The following is a 24,819-nucleotide window of genomic DNA, read 5'->3' as shown; positions in this document are numbered from 1 at the left end:
GATTCAAGAGTGTTGCCCAGGGATTTTTTTTTTTAATGAATATTCATCCATTTTGCTTATGTCTTCCTGGATACTACGAACTTTGCATCATAGTAACTGACACAGCCTGTCCCACAGTGTTACAGCATTAGTGCTTAACCAGTTCCTCATTCATCTTGTAATTCGGACAGTGAGACTGTAATTTTCCATTAGCTCCATAGAGCAAATGCCTGTCCTCATCTCCTGAATCAAGCACATCTTTTTTGGCCTTTTTGTGTTAGAAGTCTTTCATGTTGTTTGATATCAGTCTTAGACTGGTTGATAACTTTTAAGTATTTTATTTTTAAGTATTTTACTTTTTAGGTACTAATTTTTACTTTTAATTTTTTTAGCCTAGGCATATTTAATTTGTCCCAAGAAATATTGTTGAATCAAAACCTTATTAAAACATTGTCTTCTGGGCTTCCCTGGTGGCGCAGTGGTTGAGAGTCCGTCTGCTGATGCAGGGGACATGGGTTCGTGCCCTGGTCTGGGAAGATCCCACGTGTTGCGGAGCGGCTGGGCCCGTGAGCCGTGGCTGCTGGGCCTGCGCGTCCGGAGCCTGTGCTCCACAACGGGAGAGGCCACAACACTGAGAGGCCCGCGTACAGCAAAAAAAAAAAAAAAAAACAACATTGTCTTCTATGCTGTTAAAATATACATATCAAAAAACAATTTGAAAATTCTTTGCAGGAAAGAAAGGGCTTTTTTTTTTTTTTTAAATCAGGGGATGACATAAATATAAAATATCCAGGCAAATGTTTTTTTCTATCTTTCCACTCTTTTATTTTAAAAGTTTATATGAATATTTAGACAACCAAAAGAATCTCCCAAGTAGATCACAGAACTGTATACTTTTTTGGAATATCCTCAGAAGGCTCTCTAAATTATCAGCTGGTAAAACAAAAACCTTTTGTTACTTTTCAGTAACAGGAGGAAAGAGAAACTCTTTGTTTCCCCTTATGGTGTATGATTTGTGATCTCTTTATCTATCTGCTAAGAAGCCTTCTAGGGCTTCAAAGCTTATTTGTTTAATTACCATGATGAAAGTCCGTTGGCCTCCTGATGCCTGTTTTATTCCACATTCTCCTCTTTTCCCTTCACGATCCTCAAATACTTACGTTAGGCTTAGCTTGGTTTGAAGAGATGCTGTCTATACCCGTGGATTTCTTCTGATGCGGAATGCACAATAATCAAGTCAGTTTTCTCAGTAGCTCACAAAGTGTGGTTCCACGACTGGCAACAGGAACATCCTCTGGGAATTTATCAGAAATGAAATTCTCAAGGTCTACCCTAGACCTATTATTAAATCAGAAACTCTGGGGATGAGGCCCAGCAATCTTAATCACTTCCAGGTGTTGAATAGCTTTGGGCACTAGTGATTTGAAGTCTTTAGGGTCCATGTAACTCTATATAGATTGATCTGCCCATAATTTCTTATTATTACTACTATTAAATTTTTTTTTTTTATATTGAGGAATACTTAGTGAATTTATACCATTGAAGTTGCCATCATAGTTCTGGGGTGCCTTAGTTGGAGTTGTACTCGATACTTCATTGCATGGTCAAAGTACCCTAAAAGAAATTGTTTAATGGGAACATAATGTATATGTATAACTGATTCACTTTGTTATAAAGCAGGAACTAACACACCATTGTAAAGCAATTATACTCCAATAAAGATGTTAAAAAAAAAAGAAATTATTTAGAACAAGAGTCTAATTCTGTGCTTCATTCCCCCCAGCCCGCAACTCTAATTGTGTCTAATCTTGGTTCTTCTCTCCAATGTAATATAATAATTTATAAAGGGTACTCTGTATCACCATGCTTGGCATTTGACAGCATGGCATATCTGGTAAAACATTTCATTTAATCCCCACAGTAATCCTGTGAATTAAATAATGCTTTTATCTCAAACTTGACACAGGAGAAGACTGAGGCTTAGGAAGGTTAATTTGCAAAGGTCACACCACAGAACCAAGAACTCAAATCTATGCTTGATGACAAAACTCTTAGGGACAGTTGATATTACCATCAATCTCAGTTTTCCAGTTCTGCTTCTCCTTGACTTTGTCTGAATTTGCATTTATCTTAAATTTGATATATAAATGGCCTCTTTTTGGACTTCTCCTTGCTTACGGTTCTGATTTCAATAGTATCCTCAAATATTTCTTTATTTCATTGCGTGTGACTTATTTTCTAAGAAAATTCAAAAATTTCTAGAAAGATCCTAGTGTCTTCATCTTCACTTCTTCTGCCTTTGCTTTTCTGGTTTAACGTCAGAAATGAAAACCTTGAACTCTCTTTTTTCATATGTTCAGTATTACTATATATTAGATTTAAAATCTGTGTTGCCTATATTTTAGACAAGCATTTAGACAAGCAAGACTGGCATTCAGTAACTGCGAGTTTGCAGTGAGTAGGGAGAGTATTCCAAATCACAGCAAAATTAAAATAATGAAATTGAGGATGGCTGGAGTACTTATAAATATTAATAAAATACATAAAAGTATAGATTTTGACTAGTAAATTTAATATTCATTTCAGATATTCCTTTTAATCCTCTAAGTCTTAATTGACGGCAGTGTAAATAAGAATGAAATATGGTAGCCTAATTCCAGAAAGGAGAATATATTACTAATCTGTTTTTAATGTGTTACTAGCAAACTGTCAACCCATTATAAAAAGACAGAAATAATTGATAATCTTTTTCTAAAGATAATTGACTTTACCTTCTCTTACATCACCAGACTTACAGCTTTATAAGGTATATCATTTGATTTAAGATTATTTGTTAAAAAAATGTGTACTTCTCTTTTGTTAATTTTGGGACTTCTCTATTAAAAGAAATTAATTTCTTAACCAAATTAACTATATTTTAACCAATTTGAATTTCCATTGATGTGACACTACCATGATAATATTATACTGCATGTATTTTACTTGAAGTATAAATCATTATGTATTTATTTTATATAAATATATAAATATATATTAGTATATATATAATTTTTCTTTCATGCTTGGCAGGGTTTTTTGAGTGTCATGGCATGTAATTATTCAAAACTTCTAAATTTAGCTAGGCAGTTGATTTAAACTAACCTGGCTCCTTTTTAGCAGCTAGTTTACCTGTGGACATTCTCCACTGCCTAACATTCATTCATTTATCAAATATTTTCTTGAAAACCAACTATATGCTATTTTTGCACTACTTGATTTGGATACAATGATAACGTGATTTCTGAGTCAGTCTTTCAAGGAGCTGTGGTCCAGTGGAGCAAACATAAGTAAACACAGTTAGTTACATCACTGTATGCTAATTAAGTTCTGTGAAAGGGGAAGATAGCACTTGAGGGACACAAAACCCTCAGATTTTGCCCAGACTAGGAGTGTTCAGGGGTGTCACAGAAAGTATTCCAAAGGAAATAATATCTCAACTAAGGCCTGAGTTTGGAGTGAGTCAGGGTATAGAGAATTGTTGATTCTTTCAGGCATATTAAGAGAAGGAGTCGTGAGCTAAACTGGGAAACTAGTCATTCAGAACCTTCCTTTTAAATGATGTTAGGGAATTTGGAATTTAGAATTTTGGGAGTTGAGGATGGAATTGAAGGGTTTTTACATGAAAAAGGGAGTAAGAGTTGGAGACAATAAAGAAGCTGGCATAGATTTCCAGTCAAGAAATAATGGTGATCTAAAGTAGGTTGGAGGCAGCTAGTGACAGGAGTGGATTGGGTTCAATTTTTTAGGCTATCGAATAGACCAATTGTTACTTGAAACTCTGAAACTGAAAATTAGGTTTATTCACTTTAGAAAACATAAGTTGAGAGGAGGATCTACTGGAAACCAATAATATAAAAAGTATAGGTGCTAAAGAAATACTGTGAGGGTAAGCCATTCTTTGGCATTATCCATTTCACTGCTCATCTTAAGAGTATAAATGAAATAGTAGTTTCTACCAAAATTTCTACAACTAAATAATTGTAGTCACTTATTGTATTTGATAATAACATGACTTAGTCATGCATAGACATTGAGCTCCTTTTACACTTTATGTCTAGTCCTGCTATTTAGAATAGTAAGTGAAGTCATGGTTTCAAAAGCACAGTAGGAAGTGGAAGGAGCTGTCGCTTGACCCACTGGTAAATCTGAGGAGAAATTCAATCAAACTTAATAGTCTATTTTCAGATAAAGAGGATTTAGTTATACCACTTATATTCACACTTTTGTCATTAAGCACTTCAAAAAAAAACTATAAAATTAGTTTAATATTTTTTAAACTTTTTATTTTGAAGTTATTATAGACTCACAGAAGTTGCAAATATAGTTCAAATGATACTGCATGTCAAAACCAGAAAACTGACATTGGTATAACACGGTTAACAAGATTGCAGACCTTATTCAGTTCTCAACAGTTTTTACTTGCACTCATTTTTGTGTGTCTGTATAATTCTCTGTGATTTTATCCCATGGTTAGATTTGTTTGAACACCATTGCAATAAAGATGCCAAACTCTTCCATCATTACAGAGAAAATTCTTCATGTAACTCCTTTTTGTAGTCATACTCACCCCTAAGTTCTGTTTCCTCACAATCCTAAATCTGTTCTTCATCTTCATAATAGTTTTGTCATTCCAAGAATGGTTTGTTTGTTTTTTTTTTCCAGTACATGGGCCTCTCACTGTTGTGGCCTCTCCCGTTGCGGAGCACAGGCTCCGGACGCGCAGGCTCAGTGGCCATGGCTCACGGGCCTAGCCGCTCCGCGGCATGTGGGATCTTCCCGGACCAGGGCACGAACCCGTGTCCCCTGCATTGGCAGGCAGACTCTCAACCACTGCGCCACCAGGGAAGCCCCCAAGAATGTTTTTTAAATGGAATTGTAAAATATGTATTTTTTGGGGGGATTGGCCTTTTTTTTTTTCTGTTCACTAAGCATGATGCCCTTGAGAGCCATCGAAGTTATTTCACGTATCAGTAGTTAATCTCTCTTTTTTTTTTCTCAGTTATAGTCCCTCTGTATGTATGGATGTTTCAGTTTCTTTAACTCCATTGGCTCTTTGAAGGACATCTGTATTGTTTTCAGTTTTTTGGCTATTACAAATAAAATTGTAAAGATTCACATTTACAGGTTTTCATTTGAGGATAAATTTTCATTTCTTTGGTATAAATACCGCGTACAATTGCCATGTTACATGGTAAGTGTTTGTTTATAAGAAACTGCCAAAGCATAGGAGAGCTTAAAACAGGTTCAAGATGGTGGAGTAGGAGGACGTGCGCTCACTCCCTTTTTCGAGAACACCAGAATAACAACTAACTGCTGAACAGTTTGAAAGGAAGACACTGGAACTCATCAAAAAAGATACCCCACATGCAAAGACAGAAGAAGAAACAGCAATGAGATGGTAGGAGGAGCACAATCACAATAAAATCAAATCCCATAACCGCTAGGTGGGTGACTCACAAATTGGAGAACAGTTTTACCACAGAAGTCCACCCACTGGACTGAAGGTTTTGACTGCCACGTCAGGCTTCTCAACCTGGGGTTCCGGCAATGGGAGGAGGAATTCCCGGAGAATCAGACTTTGAAGGCTAGCGGGATTTGATTGCAGGACTTTGACAGAACTGGGGGAAATAGAGACTCCACCTGTGGAGGGCACACACAAAGTAGTGTACGTGTCAGGATCCAGGGGGAAGGAGCAGTGACCCTATAGGAGACTGAACCAGACCTACCTGATAGTGTCGGAAGGTCTCCCGAAGAGGCATGGGGTGGCTGTGGCTCACCGCAGGGACAAGGACACTGGCAGCAGAAGTTCTGGGAAGTACTCCTTGTCATGTGCCCTCCTGGAGTCTACCATTAGCCCCACCAAAGAGCTGGATAGGCTCCAGTGCTGGGTCGTCTCAGGCCAAACAACCAACAGGGAGGGAACTCAGCCCCACCCATCAGCAAACAAGTGGATTAAAGCTCTGCCCACCAGAGCAACAGCCAGTTCTACCCACCACCAGTCCCTCCCATCAGGAAGCTTGCACAAGCCTCTTAGATAGCCTCATTCATCAGAGGGCAGACAGCAGAAGCAAGAAGAACTACAGTCCTGCAGCTTGTGGAACAAAAACCACATTCACAGAAAGACGAAATGAAAAGGCAGAGGACTATGTACCAGATGAAGGAACAAGGTAAAACCCCAGAAAAACAACTAAATGAAGTGGAGATAGGCAACCTTCCAGAAAAAGAATTCAGAATGATGATAGTGAAGGTGATCCAGGACCTCAGAAAAAGAATGAGGCAAAGATCAAAAAGATGCAAGAAATGTTTAACAAAGACCTAGAAGAATTAAAGAACAAACAGAGATGAACAATACAGTAACTGAAGTGAAAAATACAATAGAAGGAATCAATACTAGAATAACTGAGGCAGAAGAACGGATAAGTGACCTGGAAGACAGAAAGGTGGAATTCGCTGCTGTGGAACAGAATAAAAATGAATGAAAAGAAATGAAGACAGCCTAAGAGACCTCTGGAACAATATTAAATGCACCAACATTGGCATTATAGGGGTCTCAGAAGAAGAAGATTGAGAGAAAGGACCTGAGAAAATATTTGAGGAGATTACAGGCAAAAACTTCCCTAATTTGGGAAAGGAAATAATCAAGTCCAGGAAGCACAGAGAGTCCCATACAGGATAAACCCAAGGAGAAACATGCTAAGACACATAGTAATCAAATTGACAAGAATTAAATACAAAGAAAAATTATTAAAAGCAACAATGGAAAAACAACAAATAGCATACAAGGGAACTCCCATAAGGTTAACAGCTGATTTCTTAGCAGAAACTCTACAAGCCAGAAGGGAGTGGCACAATATATTTAAAGTGATGGAAAGGAGGAACCTACAACCAAGCTTACTCTAGCTGGCAAGGATCTCATTCAGATTCAACAGAAGAAAAAAGCTTTACAGACAAGCAAAAGCTAAGAGAATTCAGCTCCACCAAACCAGCTCTACAGCAAATGCTAAAGGAACATTTCTAAGTGGGAAACAAGAAAAGCACCTACAAAAGCAAACCGAAAGCAATTAAGAAAATGGTAAAAGGAACATACATATTGATAATTACCTTAAATGTGAATGGATTAAATGCTCCAACCAAAAGACACAGGCTTGCTGAATGAATACAAAAACAAGACCCATCTATATGCTGTCTACAAGAGACCCACTTCAGACCTAGGGACACATACAGACTGAAAATGAGGGGATGGGAAAAGATACTTCATGCAAATGGAAATCAAAAGAAAGCTGGGTTAGCAATACTCATATCAGATAAAATAGACTTTAAAACAAAGATTGTTACAAGAGACAAGGGAGGACACTACATATGATCAAGGGATCAATCCAAGAAGAAGATATAACAATTATAAATATCTATGAACCCAACATCGGAGCACCTCAGTACATAAGGCACATGCTAACAGCTATAAAAGAGAAAATCGACAGTAACACAGTAATAGTGAGGGATTTTAACACCTCACTTACACCAATGGACAGATCATCCAGACAGAAAATTAATAAGGAAACACAAGATTTAAATGACACAATAGAGCAGATAGATTTAATTGATATTTATAGCACATACCATCCAAAAACAGCAGATTACACTTTCTTTTCAATTGCACACAGAACATTCTCCAGGATAGACCACATCTTGGGTCACAAATCAAGCCTCAGTAAATTTAAGAAAATTGAAATCATAGCAAGCATCTTTTCTGACAACAATGCTATGAGATTAGAAATCAGTTTCAGGGAAAAAACTGCAAAAAACACAAACACAGTTTGTGTTTTTTTATTTACTCAAAGAATAAATCAAAAAATACCTAGAGACAAATGACAATGAAAACACAACAATAAAAAACCTGTGGGATGCAGCAAAAGCAGTTCTAAAAGGGCAGTTTTTAGCAATACAATCCTACCTCAAGTAACAAGAAACATCTCAAACAATCTAACCTTACACCTTAAGGATACTAGAGAAAGAAGAACAAACAAAACCCAAACTGAGTAAAAGGAAAGAAGTCATAAAGACCAGAGCAGAAAGAAAGTAGAAACATAGAAAACAGGCAAAGATCAATAAAACTAAAAGCTGGTTCTTTGAGAAGATAAACAAAATTGATAAACCTTTAGCCAGTTTCATCAAGAATCAATAAAATTAGAAACGAAAACTGAGAAGTAACAACTGACACTGCAGAGATACAAAGGATCATGAGAAATTACTACAAGCAACTATATGCCCATAAAATGGACAACCTGGAAGAAATGGACAAATTCTTAGATAAGCACAACTTTCAAGACTGAACCAAGAAGAAATAGAAAATATGAACAGACTAATCACAAGTAATGAAATGGAAACTATGATTAAAAATTTTGCAGCAAACAAAAGTCCGGGACCAGATGGTTTCACAGGTGAACTGTATTGAACATTTAGAGAAGAGCTAATACCCACCCTTCTCAAACTCTTCCCAAAAAATTGCAGAGGAAGGAACACTCCCAAACTCATTCTACGAGGCCACCATCACCTTGATACCAAAATCAAAGATACTACAAAAAATGAAAATTACAGACCAATATTACTGATGTATATAGATGCAAAAATTCTCAACAAAATACTAGCAGAGAAAATCCAGCCACACATTAAAAGGATCATACACCATGGTCAAGAGGGATTTATCCCAGGGATTCAAGGATTCTTCAGTATACACAAATCAGTGCAATACACAATATTAAATTAAAGAATAGAAACTATATGATCATCTCAATAGATGCAGTCAAAGCTTTTTACAAAATTCAACACCCATTTATGATTAAAAACTCTCCAGAACATGGACACAGAGGGAACCAACCTCAACATAATAAAGGCCATATAAGACAAACCCACAGCAAGCATCATTCTCAATGGTGAAAAACTGAAAGCATTTCCTCTAAGCTCAGGAACAAAACAAGGATGTCCACTCTTGCCACTAGTACTCAGCATAGTTTTGGAAGTCTTAGCCATGGCAATCAGAGAAGAAAAAAATAAAGGAATCCAAATTGGAAAAGTAGAAGTAAAACTGTCACTGTTTGCAGATGACATGATACTATACATAGAGGATCCTAAAGATGCCACCAGAAAACTACTAGAGCTAATCAATGAATTTGGTAAAGTTGCAGGATACAAAATTAATGCACAGAAATCTTTTACATTCCTATACACTAACAATGAAAGATCAGAAAGAGAAATTAAGGAAACAATTCCATTCACCATTGTAACAAAAATAATAAAATACCTAGGAATAAACCTACCTAAGGAGGTAAAAGACCTGTACTCAGAAAACTATAAGACACTGATGAAAGAAATCAAAGATGACACAAACAGATATAGAGAAATACCATGTTCTTGGATTGGAAGAATCAATATTGTGAAAATGACTCTAGTACCCAGAGCAATCTACAGATTCAGTGTAATCCCTATCAAATTACTAATGGCATTTTTTACAGAACTAGAGCAAAAAATATTAAAATTTGTATGGAAACATAAAAGACTCCAAATAGCCAAAGCAATCTTGAGGGAAAAAAACGGAGCTGGAGGAATCAGACTCCCTGACTTCACTATACTACAAAGCTACAGCAATCAAGATAATATGGTACTGGCACAAAAACAGAAATATAGATCAATGGAACAGGATAGAAAGCCCAGAGATAAACCCACACACCTTTGGTCAACTAATATATGACAAAGGAGGCAAGGATATGCAATGGAGAAAAGACAGTCTCTTCAGTAAGTAGTGCTGGCAAAACTGGACAGCTACATGTATAGGAATGAAAGACTACATGGAAAGCTACATGTATAAAAATGAAAAGACACCATACACTAAAATAAACTCAAAATGGATTAGAGACCTAAATGTAAGACTGGATACTATAAAATCTTCGAGGAAAACAGGAAGAACACGCTTTGACATAAATCACAGCAAGATCTTTTTTGACCCACCTCCTAGAGTAATGGAAATAAAAACAAAATAAACAAATGGGATCTAATTAAACTTAAAACTTTTGCACAACAAAGGAGACTATAAACAAGATGAAAATACAACCCTCAGAATGAGAGAAAACATTTCCAAACAAAGAGACAAAGGATTAATCTCCAAAATACATAAACAGCTTATGCAGCTCAATATTAAAAAAAAACAACCCAATCAAAAAATGGGCAGAAGACCTAAATAGACATTTCTCCAAAGGAGCCAAGAGGCTCATGAAAAGCTGCTCAACGTCACTAATTATTAGAGAAATGCAAATCCAAAGTACAATGAGGTATCAACTGAAACCGGTTAGAATGAGCATCATCAGAAAATCTACAAACAACGAATGCTGCAGAGGGTGTGGGGAAAAGGGAACCCTCTTGTACTGTTGGTGGGAATGTAAATTGATGCAGCCACTATGGAGAACAGTATGTAGGTTCCTTAAACTAAAAATAGAACTACCATATGTCCCAGCAATCCCATTACTGGGCATATACCCAGAGAAAACCATAATTCAAAAATACACATGCACCCCAGTGTTCATTGCAGCACTATTTGCAGTAGCCAGGTCCTGGAAGCAACCTAAATGCCCATCGACAGATAAATGGCTAACAAATTGTGGTACATATATGCAATGGAATATTACTCGGCCATAAAAAGGAACGAAATTGTGTCATTTGTAGAGATGTGGATGGACCTATATACTGTCATACAGAGTGAAGTAAGTCAGAGAAAAACAAGTATCGTACATTAACTCATATATGTGGAATCTAGAAAAATGGTACAGATAAACTGGTTTGCAACGCAGAGGTGGAGACATGGATGTAGAGAATAAACGTATGGACACCAAAGGGCGAAAGCAGGGTGTTGGGTGGTTGTGGGATGAATTGGGAGATTGGGATTGACACGTATACACTAATATGTATAAAATAGATAGCTAATAATAACCTGCTGTATAAAAAAAAATTAAGTTAAATTAAAAAAAAATACTGCCAAAAGGAAACTTTGCAGAATGGCTATAACATTTCACATTCTTACCAGTAGTTGTATTAGAGATGTGGATTCTCTGCATCCTCACCAGCATTTGCTGTTTTCACTTTTTAATTTTTGCTGTTCAAATAGGTGTGTACATATACCTCATTGTGGTTATAATCTGCATTTTCCTAATGACTAGTGTGTTTCATGTGTTTATTTGACATCCATATACCCTCTTTGGTTGAAGTGTCTGTTTATGCCCTTTGCCCATTTTTCTAGATTTCTGTATTGTTGAGCTTTGAAGCTTCTCTGTATATAAGTCCTTTGTCAGATATGTGGTTTGCATCTATCATTCCAATTCTTGTTGTTTCATCTATAAAGTTAGAATTGTCTTTTAAAATATTCTTTGTAATAGAGTGGAGATTTGGCTATTATTTGGAGGGGCTCGATGTATTAAAATCAATCTCAATTAAGACTCAATTTGCAGTAAAAATTTATGTGGGTTAGGAACTGAAGTAGTGTGTATGTGTATGTTTCTTTCATGAATGATCACCAAATGAAGAATATGCATGTTTTTAGTGGCTTACCTGAATTATATTTGATGCAAGGAGGCAGATTAGACACCTACCCTGCAACCTCAGGCATTTTACTTAGCTCTTCTTGAGCATGTTTTTTCAACCCATGAAATGGGGGGAAATATGTTTTAATTCCATTAATACTGTGAAATTGCTAATATAGCTCTAAAAAGATAAGGTATATTGTAAAAGCTCTTCTCCATTTTTTAAAAATTCACTTCTCCTTATTGTCTAGGGGACATTTGTTCCGTTGTTTCCTGTGATTTCAGATTTTGGCTTGTAGACCTTCTTCACAGTTAAGAGTATCTTAAACCAGAATGAGGATATCATTTCATGTTGCTAAAATGGTTTTTTGCCCACACACAACTCTGATTTAAGGGAAAAATTTAAAATAGAATAAAATTAAAATAATTAATGTAAAGATTCTCAAGCAAGGTGCCTCGTACAGAGAAAAAGCTGCTAGAAGGGCTCTAAGGGTGACTGAAAAAACCACTTTTCTCCTAAGAAAGAAGCTTCTTAAGGGACCAAGACATCAGTAGAGTACTCTGTTCTTGAGCTTCCAATTTGAGTGCCTGGAGCCGGAAGCCCTTTGGGGTTTAAGAAGGGAGCGACAGATTTGCTTGTTATCTGTTTGTCAAAGCATTGCTCTACTGCTGTCCTGTTAGAAACAGCATTCCAAAGGTTGGCGTCTGTCAGTATATGAAATTAATAAATATGAATATAAAATATGTCACAGAGGTTGATCTTCCTTTAAGTTATTGAAATGCGTACTTTTTAAAAACAGTTGAGGGCTTCCCTGGTGGTGCAGTGGTTGAGAATCCGCCTGCCGATGCAGGGGACACGGGTTCGTGCCCCGGTACGGGAAGATGCCACGTGCCGCGGAGCGGCTAGGCCCGTGAGCCATGGCTGCTGAGCCTGCGCTTCCGGAGCCTGTGCTTCACAACGGGAGAGCCCACAACAGTGAGAGGCCCGCGTACAGCAAAAAAATAAAAATAAAAAAATAAAAACAGTTGACTAAATAGCAGTTAGTTATATATATCTAAGTATATACACTTATAGCTATATATAATAGTTATATATAATCAAGTATACCTTGACTGGGTTTAAATCCTGACTCTATGACTTAAACACTGTTTGGTTTTGGTCAAGCTACTTAACCTTTCTGTGTCTTCTAATCTGAAAGCAGTGTTAATGATCATATTTATACCATAGGGTTATTCTTAGGATTAAATGAGTTCATAAATGCAAAGCACTTGTAACAATTCCTGGCTAAGCTATTATTACCTGATTAGTAAAGTAATTATATAGGAAATTGTTGATGAGAAAATTAGATCTTTTAGCCAAAGGTGTTTATCTATGAGTATATTGCCCTGAAGGAGAATTTTACAGAACTTCTTTTTTTTCATTAGTATATATATTTTTCATTCCAGTTATCATTGCCATCTTTATTTTGGACATTATGTTAAAATGCTTGGAACTTTTAAATATCCTCAGTTTGGGGACACTGACAGTTAACCAAATTTTGTTTAGTGTGATTTGATTATGAAAAAGAGAAGTACAGGCAGTTCTGTATGTTTACAGAAGAGACATTTTACCTAGTCTGTAATGAGTGTTTATGACTGATGAGTGGAACAAGAAAGCGAAAGCTTTCTGGAAGGGCTGATCCTGTGGGATGGATGTGGGGAGAAACATTGTATATAAAGAAAGCACATAGATTGTTTTTTGTTTTTGTTTTTAAAGGCAAGGAAGGGAAGCTGAATAGTAGATTGAAAAGAAAGGTAGGAGTACTTATGTATGAGAACCATCTAAATTGTGGAATGGAGTGTCAATTAAACCTGTACTTAGACAAAGAGGAGCTGTTGAGATGGTTTTTTTTTTCTGTTTTTATTGAGAAACAATTTACGTACATCACTGTATAATTTTAAGATGTTTAGCAGGATGGTTTTATTTACATATATTATGAAATGATTCCTACAATTAGGTTCAACTGAATTTTTAAAGTTTGAGAAATTTGAACATTTTTCATGTTTTAAAACTTGTTTATTTTGGTTCTATAATAGTACATTCTTAAATAATCTTTATATGTCAATAGTCTTTATATTCATGCTAAAATTGTTTTTTCTTTTTATTAAGGATTTCAGTTCGTTGAAATGAGCAGTCGTAAATCAAAGAGTAACAACTTAATACAAGCAGAATACCTTTCACAGGTTAGTATATATTTTTGTTACTCTGAAGGTCTGTTACCATGCAAAGGTGATAAGAGAATTAGTCATCTTCTTAACTTGAATTCTCCCCTTATCATGTATGAAAAACCACTCTTTTCATTCTCAAGGGGAGAGTATCTTTGCTACTTCCTAATTTCAACCTCTAAGTCTTTGGATAGATGGAATCCTAACTTTAGTCATGTCTTCCTAAATGTGCTCTAGTTCAGTTTAGTTTAATATTATCTTTAGAGTTTTGTACTTCTTTTGTTAAATTTATTCCTAAGTATTTTATTCCTTTTGGTGCTGTTGTAAACGGAATTGTTTTCTTAATTTTATGTTTTATTTATTGCAAGTGTATCTAAATGAAATTGATTTTTCTATGTTAATCTTGTATTCTGTAACCTTCCTGAACTCATTTATTCTAATATTTTTTTAGTTTATTCCTTAGGATTTTCTTTATGTAAGATCATGTCATCTGCAAATAGAGATAGTTTTACTTCTTTCTTCCCATTCTAGATGCCTTTCATTTCTTTTTCTTGTCTAATTGCCCTGACTAGAACCTTCAGTATAACACTGAATAAACTAGCAAGAGCAGACAATCTTATTTTGTTTTTGATATTGGGGAAATGTGTTCAGTCTTTCACCATTGAGTATGATGTTAGCTGTAGGTTTTTGTGTTCTTTATCAGGTTGAGGAAGTCCCTTTATATTCCTAGCATGTTGAGTGTTTTTATCATGAACATTTAATGTTTTCTTAAGTGCATATATATCTCTTTTGAGGAGTCTAGTAGGGAACGTGCATGATATTTCTACACTGGCACTTCTTTTTTTTTTATTTAAAGATTTTTTTGATGTGGACCATTTTTAAAGTCTTTATTGAGTTTATTACAATATTGCTTCTGTTTTATGTTTTGGTTTTTTGGCCATGAGACATGTGGGATCTTAGCTCCCCAACCGGTGATCGAACCCGCACCCCATACATTGTAAGGCGAAGTCTTAAGCACTGAACTGCTAGGGAAGTCCCTACACTGGCATTTCTATTTATCTGGCTTGACCAGAACTACATTTCTTTTAAACAAAAACTAAATGTTATTGGCATTCCTTTGTGAGACCTTACCTTCCTTCTTGTAGAAGGAAAATGTTTAATTCTGTTTTTTAATTTAACTTTTACATATCTTTGTAAAGTGAACAAATCTTCCATGTGCAGCTTAATTAATTTCTATACATTTATACACCTGTTTAATTTTCATCTCAGATCGCTTTAGGATTTTTGAACCTCTGACTATTCACTACAACTTCACTTTATCTCTCACTTTATTTTATACATAGTTGTCTCTCTAAGAGACTTTAATGAAGTTTAAAAAAAGAAAAGGACTGAAGGTTGTCTTTTGATTTCTAGTGATCTTATCTAGGGGGTAGAATGCACACTATGATTCTTTGAATCTATATATGTCCCTTTAATTTTTTTACAAATATCAGCTATTACCTATATAATACCTATATTGTGCTGTAGATAACTGCCTCTTTTAATCTTCAAAACAGGCCTGCCAGAAAAGTGTTATTGTCTCTTTGGCACCAATCTTCCTATTCTTTCTACTTCCTCTGTAAATAAGTATGGATTATTTTATCCCCAGTGAATAATTTGCTTTGCTCAGCCTCTGGCACATGTAAAGAGAACTCAGATCTATTTCTTTGGTATGTGAAGGATCAGTCCCATGCTGTCAGTCTGGGAGAAGCAAATAATCCTGGAGCCTTCTTGTTTCTGCTGATGGGGCTAAATCTGAAACAGCCTCCTAAGGTTTTTGTCACTGAGGACCTTTGTATTAGCAGCAAAGCAGAAAAAGAATGATTTTAATGATCCATCTTTTTAAAGATCGTGATAGATTGGCTTTTTTTTTTTTTTTTTTTTTTTTTTACAACTGAGTCTAAGCCCTTCGTTCTAAGGCAAACTCAAAATTTTGGTCTTTAGAAGAATTTTTTCTTAATTAATTCCAATGATTTCTTATTTTATGTCGTAGATGAATATAATTTCTTCCATATAATTGAGCACATCCTTATATGCTGAGTTACTACTATTTTGCAGGTTGTTTCTTGAATGTGTCATTTCTTTCCAAATATATTCATTTCTTTCCAATATATTTGCAGTGTTTTTTTAAGCATAGATCATGTTCATTTAGTAGTATGGTGCTCTGTATCTAATAGGCCCTCAATAACTATATGGACTTGTAAATTTCTTTTATTTCCTCGGAATCCTGACCTCTGTGACAGATAGAGATTGATAAGGCTTGAGCTAAACCAGTTTAGATGTGTTGGTCTCTAGAGACTGAGGTGTGGTTCATGAACATTATTAAATTAGATTACATTATTAGATTCTCTCCTGTCTTTGTTCGTTGGCTGATACGTTATGCAAAGTGAGGTATTCGTTCATTCACATGGATTAAAACAGTCCTCAAATTGCTGATTAGCTAAAGGAACTAATTCTTTCTCTTGTTGAAAGCGTCATAACTAAGTTTTCATCCTTTCTCTGGGACTTGAGATAGGTAAAAAGAATTGTTAATTTTACAACTTAGGAAAATGCCAGACGTCATGATGATAAGTTATTTAGGGAGGGTTGAATTGATTCATTAATACCTAATTCTGACTGCTATAAATGTATATTCTTGTTCCTTTTTGATTGCACATGTAATATTTTCATTTATATTTATTCACTTTATTTTTATCAGGTACAAAGAATTTTGCGTGAAAGATTTTGTCATCAGAGTCCACATAGTAACCTGTTTGGAGTACAAGTACAATATAAGTAAGTTTAGCTATCTGCTTGTCTGTTATGAAAGTACTTACAGATGCCCTTTAGGTTTTGCAAAAATTGTCATACACAGATTTTTATTAAACAAGGCTAACAGACATTTTATAGAGGTAAAATATTTGCTTTGTATATAAAAAAATGACTGTTGTGAAGCAAGAGCAGATATCTGTATTTCCATAGTGAAAAAAACCTTTTAACTTTCAATCTTGTATCATTTCTATAATCTGGTATTATGGAGAGAATTCTGAGCTTGCACCTAATACTCAGCAGCCAGCTGTGGAGTAAAAGGTCCTAAGAGTTGCCACTGTTGTCCCTTGTCCCATACCATCATAAAGACCAAGATACTTCAGTCTTACTTGGTTTCTTCTTGAGGTTTCCAGAGAATCAGTATTTGTGTTCTTCTCTGTAGGACTATTTAGAGCATAAGTCAAGTGCCCAGAAGAAGAGAAAAAAGGAATGTCTGTTTTTTGTTCAAATTCAGCTTTTAAAAAGTATTACCTAGCAAATTATTTCAGCTTTCCTTTTTAAATTTTGGCCTATTTATATCATTTCAGACACTTAATTGAGCTGCTAAAAAGAACTGCTATTCATGGAGAAAGTAATTCTGTTCTCATTATTGGACCCCGAGGATCAGGAAAGACCATGGTAAAAGCTGTTGATTTCTGATGTTCCTTTGCTTTGTAGGCATGTGATGATTCTTAGGGACAACACTGGAAATGTTTTTCATTGTTTTCATCATTGTGTTGCTAATATTTTGCTTTTTTTAAAAATTTAAATCATAGAAGACATGCAAAGCCTGTATAATGTTAGAGTGGTATATTTGAGTTGAACAATCTTTTTTACCTTTTTCTCCCTCACAGTAATAAATTTTTAAATAATGTTTGTTCCATCATGGTCTTTTATCCTTGAAGAATTTGTGATTGACAATGGACAAAGCAAACTAGCAGCTATTGAGCCTGTACCTTGTGTCTTTTATTTATGTTCTGTCATTTATTCCTTACATTAACCCTGCAAGGTAGGTTTGGTATTGTCTCTGTTTATAGATTAGGTAACTATCATACCATGCATTCTTTTTTTTCCTCTTGTTGTTTAACCCTAACTCAGGCAGTTTTTTTTATATGTACACTCACATCTTCTAGAATTCTCTTCTACTTTCCCTCTTTACTATATTTGCTTAGTCACCTTCAAAAGATACTGTTGCTTTCTCCCCTCAGTTTATCTTTTCACATTCTTCATTCATTATATAAGACAAATTATAGCTGTTATATTGCAAGTATTACTATTTAATTATAAAATATGTTTCTGCTATATTCCATGCAATAAATTTAGATTTCTCACTAATATGCTTTTTATATGTGTAAGTAAAGTTATGTATTATTTTAATATAAGTAAAATTACGTAAAATAGAAATAAAATTACGTTTTTATTTTTTAAGCAGTATGTTTTCACTGTACATTATGTAAGATGAGGAAATTAGGACTTTAGGATTTTACTGTTATCACCCATTTCCAGTATTGTTTGAAGTACATCAATTGGGAGTTTAGATCTAGATAATTTCTTTTTTAATCTTTTAAGAGTTTTTCATTTATTATAATCACATTTATGATAGTATTTATTTTTGACTGTTTAATTTGGTTCAGTCCTTGGGCTCAGTCCTTGTATATAACCATTGTTTCTTTATTCTTGTTTTTTTATTATGATTTTCCTTTTTGTGTTTGACTTCAGTGCTATTTGGGGTAGTTTTTACAGGAGAACCATGTGACTAATATACTTTGGAATTATTAGACTATTTAAAATTATTAACAATAATTCTATTAACAATAGAAAAACTGAGCAAAGATATGCACAGAAAGATCATAGGAAATTAAATACAAAGTGATCTTAAACTTATAAACATGTTCAATTTCACTCATAATTTAGTAAATTAAATAAAAACTATAGTAATTTTCTCTCTCAGGTTGACAAAAAAATCTGTAAGATTGATAACATACTGATGTTTTTGCTGGTGATATAAATTAGAATTAGAAAAAGTCTAACCACACTACAAATGTGTATACCCTTTGACTCAGCAACATTTCTAGGAATTTACCATTGTGAAATGATACGTGTACAGTTACTTATTTCAGCACTGTTTGTTAATAGTGAAAGATGAGAAACAATATAAATGCCTATAAACAGAATACTGGTTAACAAATCATGGTACATCCCTCCATATAATAGACTATGATACAGCAGTAAAAAAGAATAAGGAAATATTTGTAGACAGTCCATAAAGAAAAGGAAGAGGAAAAAAGCTCATATTTCTGTCAGTTCGTCTGTGAACCAAAAATTCCCTGAAATGTGTATATATTTTAAAAAATTTTTATTGGCGTATAGTTGATTTACAATGTTGTGTTAGTTTCAGGTATATATCAAAGGTGAATCAGTTTTACATATACACATATCCACTCTTTTTTTAGATTCTTTTCCCATATAGGCCATTACAGAGTATTGACTAGAGTTCCCTGTGCTATACAGTAGGTTCTTATTAGTTATCTGTTTTATATATAGTAGTATGTATATGTCAATCCCAGTCTCCCAATGTATCCCTGCCCCCTTTATCCCCTGGTAACCATAAGTTTGTTTTCTACATCTGTGACTCATTTGTAAATAAGTTCATTTGTACCCTTTTTTTTAGATTCCACATATAAGTGCTATCATATGATATTTGTCTTTCTGTGTCTGACTAACTTCAGTCAATATGACAATCTCTAGGTCCATCCATGTTGCTGCAAATGGCATTATTTTGTTCTTTTTTATGGCTGAGTAATATTCCATTGTATATATGTACCACATCTTCTTTTTCCATTCCTCTGTTGATGGACATTTAGGTTGCTTCCATGTCCTGGCTATTGTAAACAGTGCTGCAGTGACCATTGGGGTGCATGTATCTTTTCAAATTATGGTTTTCTTCAGGTATATGCCTAAGAGTGGGATTGCTGGGTCACAGGGTAGTTCAATTTTTAATTTTTTAAGGAACCGCCATACTGTTCTCCATAGTGTCTGGAGAACAATTTACATTCCCACCAACAATGTAGGAGAGTTCCCTTTTCTCCACACTCTCTCCAGCGTTTATTGTTTGTAGATTTTTTGATGATGCCCATTCTGACCAGTGTGAAGGGATACCTCATTGGAGTTTCGATTTGCATTTCTCTAATAATTAGCGATGTTGAGCATCTTTTCATGTGCATTTAAAAAAATTTTTTTTTTTATTTTTGGCTGCGTTGGGTCTTCGTTGCTGCCCACGGGCTTCTCTCTAGTTGTGGCGAGTGGGGGCTGCCCCTCGCTGCCGTGCACCAGCTTCTTATTGCAGTGGCTTCTCTTTTTGTGAGAGCACGGGCTCTAGTCACCCGGCTTCAGTAGTTGTGGCACGTGGTCTCAGCAGTTGTGGCTCACGGGCTCTAGAGTGCAGGCTTAGTAGTTGTGGCGCACGGGCTTAGCCGCTCCGTGGCATGTGGGATCTTCCTGGACCAGGGCTCAAACCCATGTCCCCTGCATTGGCAGGCAGATTCCCAACCACTGCGCCACCAGGGAATTCCCCATTTTTTAATATAAATTTATTTTTATTTTTGGCTGCATTGGGTCTTCGTTGCTGCGCAGGGGCTTTCTGTGGTTGTGGCGAGCGGGGGCTACTCTTTGTTGCGGTGCATGGGCTTCTCATTGCGGTGGCTTCTCTCATTGCGGAGCACGGGCTCTAGGCACACGGGCTTTAGTAGTTGTGGCTCACGGGCTCTAGAGCACAGCCTCAGCAGTGTGGCGCACGGGCTTAGTTGCTCCGCGGCATGTGGGATCTTCCTGGACCAGGGCTAGAACCCATGTCCCCTGCATTGGCAGAAGGATTCTTCACCACTGCACCACCAGGGAAGTCGTTTCATGTGCTTTTTGGCCATCCATGTGCCTCCCTAAGATATTAAACACTAATATAGTGAGTTATTTGTTGAGGGGGGGATATGGGAACAGAGGTAGGAATCTTTTCACTGCATATCTTTTTATACTTTTTGAGGGGTAAACTATATGACCATACAATCTATTTTAAAAACTAAAGAATGGAAAGTTGGTTGAAGGCAAGGGTAAAAACCCCAACAACCTGCTTAACAGAACAAATCACTAAAGTCATTCAGACCACAGAAATACAAAAGAGAAATGAAGTTTAGTAATATGGGGAAATGTAAAAAAATATTTTAAATACATCAAAAATTATTTTGCACATTACTTACAACATGGCGAGATTGAACTCTTGGGTCACAGTTTTTTCTCCTTTGGATTACATAGATTTTATTCAATTTGTATTCTGTATGAAAACTCCAAGGGTAGGCTTTTCTTTTTTCCTTTATAAATTGCTGTTTCAATCTGGATAGTTTAGATTATGCACTCATAACAACCCTAAATTTCAGTGTCTTGACACAAAAGAAATTTATTGTTTACTTTTGCTCTATGCTTAGTGTGGATCAGCAAGGGGGCACTGTTCTCTGTAGTCACTCAAAGGAAGTGGTGGATGTTATGTCAGCATTTCTGCACAAATACTCCAGTGGAAGAAAGGGAGCATGATGAATCATGGACACTCTTAAAGTTCCTACCCAGAGGTGATGCAGAACACATCTCACAGTTCACTGAACAGAGTGGGTCACATGGTCACACCTAATTTCAAGAGAGCAAGGAAATGCATTTTTCCTAGGTGCCTAGAAAGGGAAGTTAAGCAGAAGTATGGTGAACATCACTGGTGACCACCACAGCTAACGTGTTTTGAGTTTTGTTTGTAATTTTTCCTTGTCTGGGGATGCTTTTAGAATTTCTCTATCTTAGCAGTGTGAATATTTCACAGGCTATTTCCAAGTGTGGATCATAAAAACTGAAGCTCTGCAAACCCTTTTAATGTGAATTTAAGTCTTTGTTAGTAAAGGATAATTTTCCTTTCTTTCCAGTTTTCATTATTTCATTGTCTTTGGAAAACACATTATCCTATGTATTTTTCCTTTTTTTTTTTTTTTTTTTTTTGTGGTACATGAGCCCCTCACTGCTGTGGCCTCTCCTGCCATGGAGCACAGGCCCCGGATGTCCAGGCTCAGTGGCCATGGCTCACGGGCCTAGCCGCTCTGCGGCATGTGGGATCCTCTCCAACCGGGGCACGAACCCGCATCCCCCGCATCGGCAGGTGGACTCTCAACCACTGTGCCACCAGGGAAGCCCTATCCTATGTATTTTTGAAGAACATTTTTACATAATACTTTAATTCTTCAAGGAGCTCCATAGTGATACTCTTGTATCAGTACAGGAGAAAATGAGATCTAGGAAATCAGTACATTAGACCTGTTATTCTATCGTACACTGTGCATCTTGAAACAAAATAACAACACAACAGAGAAGTTGAATCTCAGTGATTTATACATCAAAGTGTCAAGCCTAAAAATATAGCTTGAACAGCTAATGATTGAATTTATTCTGAACTTTCATCTTGGAAGTTTGTCCCTAAAGGCATGGAGAAAGTTCAGAAAAAAGGAAACAGAGATAGTAAACGCTTACAAAGATGTATAAGTAAATACAAATTAAAGCTATACTCCATTTCATTAGTAAATTGGCTAAAATAGATACATTTTTTACAGAAAAAGTAAGCAGATAGTACAGAGTTCCCATACAATCGCCACATACATACATGCACACATGTGCACACAGTTTCCCCTATCATTAATATCTTGCCTTAGTTAAAATTTGTTAAAATTAATGAAAGTGATAGTGAAACATCATTACTAACTAAAATCCATTGTCTACATTAAGGGTCACTCTTTGAATTCTACAAGTCTGTGGGTACAACACACTGTTCTGGTGTTTTGACATCATTTATCTAATGTGAGTTAACTGGAATATGGAAGAACCCATACCTGGTATTCCATTTTGGTACAATTTAATTTATTCCTACTGCACTCCAATATTGAGAGGTCAAAAAGATAAGGAGTATTGTTTAATTCGTGCCACTTTTGTGATTTGTTGTATGTGGGAGTATCCTGAGATATAAGTTATTCTTAGATAAGAATTTTATTATGTAATATAATTAGTATAATTATATATATCATAGCATTAGTACAATCATGTGTTAGTAATATTATTAGTATAATCATGTAAATTTGAACTTAAAAAATAAGATTACAGTATATTTAAAACACTATCCTTGGCCAAACTATCCAAAATACAAAAATTCAAAATCTACAGTTAATAAAGGTAACAGATATTGTGGTTTGTTGTATTTCAAACATTTATTTTAAAAATAGATATGTTTCCAAATGATAGATTGGACCTTGGAAAATAATCTTCTATATAGAGATAACTATAGACAAACTTGCTAGATGGTTAAGTAGGATGTTTCTTCTAGTTGATATTTCTTCTAGTTGCATATTGTTGAATCTTGTGTTCCATAAAGTATTTGGGAATAGTAATAGTAGGTAAGCATAAAAATCTCTGGATGTTGGCAGTTCTAAGCAAGCTGTGCTAGTATGTTGGTAAAATTAATTTTTAGCTACAAAGAATGTGGAAATGGGGTAGCCAAATTGGTTATGATGGTTAGTGTAACATAACCAACTAAGTTTTTTTAGTACATAATATAGTTTAAAATATTTGAAAAGATGACATTGTTTCCTTGAAAAAAAAAACTGTCATTATGTGATTGGTAACCTAGCTAATTACACAGTAAATTTTAGCAATATCCAGAGTGGAACTAAAATTATTATTTGAAGACATACTTGCTAATATGATCATTTCAGACGGTCACACCTCATTAAAAAATTGTGAGCTGATTCAAGCAAATCATAGTAACCTGGTGTTAAAGTAAATTCAGTGGAAAGAGGCTATAAACCTGTTACAACTCTCTCTATGCATATGTAAAATGAAGGTATTATTATTAACTCTGTTTCATTCTGCAAAGAATCTGAAATGGTTTTGAACAATTCATCAAATGTAAAATGATTTTAAACATAAAATCAGAGCCAGGGAAATACAAATATTATGTAAGTAAAATATCAAGAGGTAGGGGCAAGAACAAAGCAGGTTACTAAGAGAATACAGCATAAGAGACCCAAGTTTGTATCATTTGGGGACTAACTCTTGCGATAGGGTCTGACTTGATCCAAAGACAGAAAAGTACCACCTCATCTTCTGACAGTTTTCTGTAAAGAATGTAACATCTCAGCTGGGCTTCTACTCATAGTATTGACAGTTGACATTTTGAGATTGTCTTTTTTTAAGAGGACTTTTTTAAGAGGACTACCTGTGATCTGAGGTAGAATTCCATATGCTTTAGAAACTATACAGATATACCAGGAATAGCTAGTATGTTTCATATACTGTTGTGAAATGTAATAATTTAAAATGAGGGTATTTGTTTTCTTTCTATTGCACAAAGATATTACAGTGACAGAGGTAGAATATTGCAAAAACAAATAGTATTTTGTTTTTCAAAATAGCTTACCAGTTGTCTCAGTGACTTTGTTGAATAATCCTTTTTGTCCTCACTAAATTTTGATGCCATCTTTATTGTATACATAGCCTAATTTCCTGGACTATATATTTTGGGATAGTACCGTTCTATTTCTATTTTCATGTTAAAAAGAATAATCTGCCATTACTCTTCCTTTTACAAAGCTTTATGTTTTTTCTTAATTCTGTTTATTTTCAAATTTAAGAAAATATGCAGTATCAATATGAAGAGATATATATGATAGTGCAATATGAGTGATAAGATGTCACAAATCAAAAAATACAAAGAATGTAAGTATGTGGCATAGAAACCTGTAATTATAAAAATGTGAAGCTTTATAATTGAACAGTTTAAGGTGGCATAACACTTCCTGGGTATTTTTAGCAGTAATTACTATTATATTTTATTAGTATTAATAATTTTTTTTAAATTGTGAGCTCTTAAGTTTAATAAGGGCTTTCTTTGCTTACCAAGCAGCTAACAAAGGCAACATCTCTTTTTTCAGCTTAACCTCTTGGTATTTCTTTTTTAATTTTCATTTTAAGGTAACATACAAAGTAGTTCACAGGGGCTTCCCTGGTGGCGCAGTGGTTGAGAGTCCACCTGCCGATGCAGGGGACGTGGGTTCGTGCCCCGGTCTGGGAAGATCCCACATGCCGCGGAGCGGCTAGGTCCATGAGCCATGGCCGCTGAGCCTGCGCGTCCGGA

At 35.4% G+C, this 24,819-nt stretch overlaps 1 protein-coding gene across 3 annotated transcripts in view; it reads left to right on the top strand.

Moving 5' to 3' along the window:
* Positions 1-24,819, top strand: part of ORC4 (origin recognition complex subunit 4) — a 96,104-nt gene that overhangs the window by 40,667 nt on the left and 30,618 nt on the right. For all 3 annotated transcript variants that reach the window (XM_082630264.1, XM_082630263.1, XM_082630262.1), the window contains exons 2-4: positions 13,732-13,805; positions 16,525-16,601; positions 17,162-17,252. In XM_082630264.1, the coding sequence (XP_082486390.1) occupies positions 13,749-13,805; positions 16,525-16,601; positions 17,162-17,252 (225 nt within the window). In that variant the 5' untranslated portion in view covers positions 13,732-13,748. The remainder of the gene's footprint in view (positions 1-13,731; positions 13,806-16,524; positions 16,602-17,161; positions 17,253-24,819) is intronic.

The sequence above is a fragment of the Mesoplodon mirus genome (genome assembly GCF_964341445.2).
Source record: "Mesoplodon mirus genome assembly, chromosome: 8".
Taxonomy (NCBI): domain Eukaryota; kingdom Metazoa; phylum Chordata; class Mammalia; order Artiodactyla; family Ziphiidae; genus Mesoplodon; species Mesoplodon mirus.
Note: the sequence above shows the minus strand (reverse complement) of the source record. Positions and strands in the feature narration are given on the sequence as shown.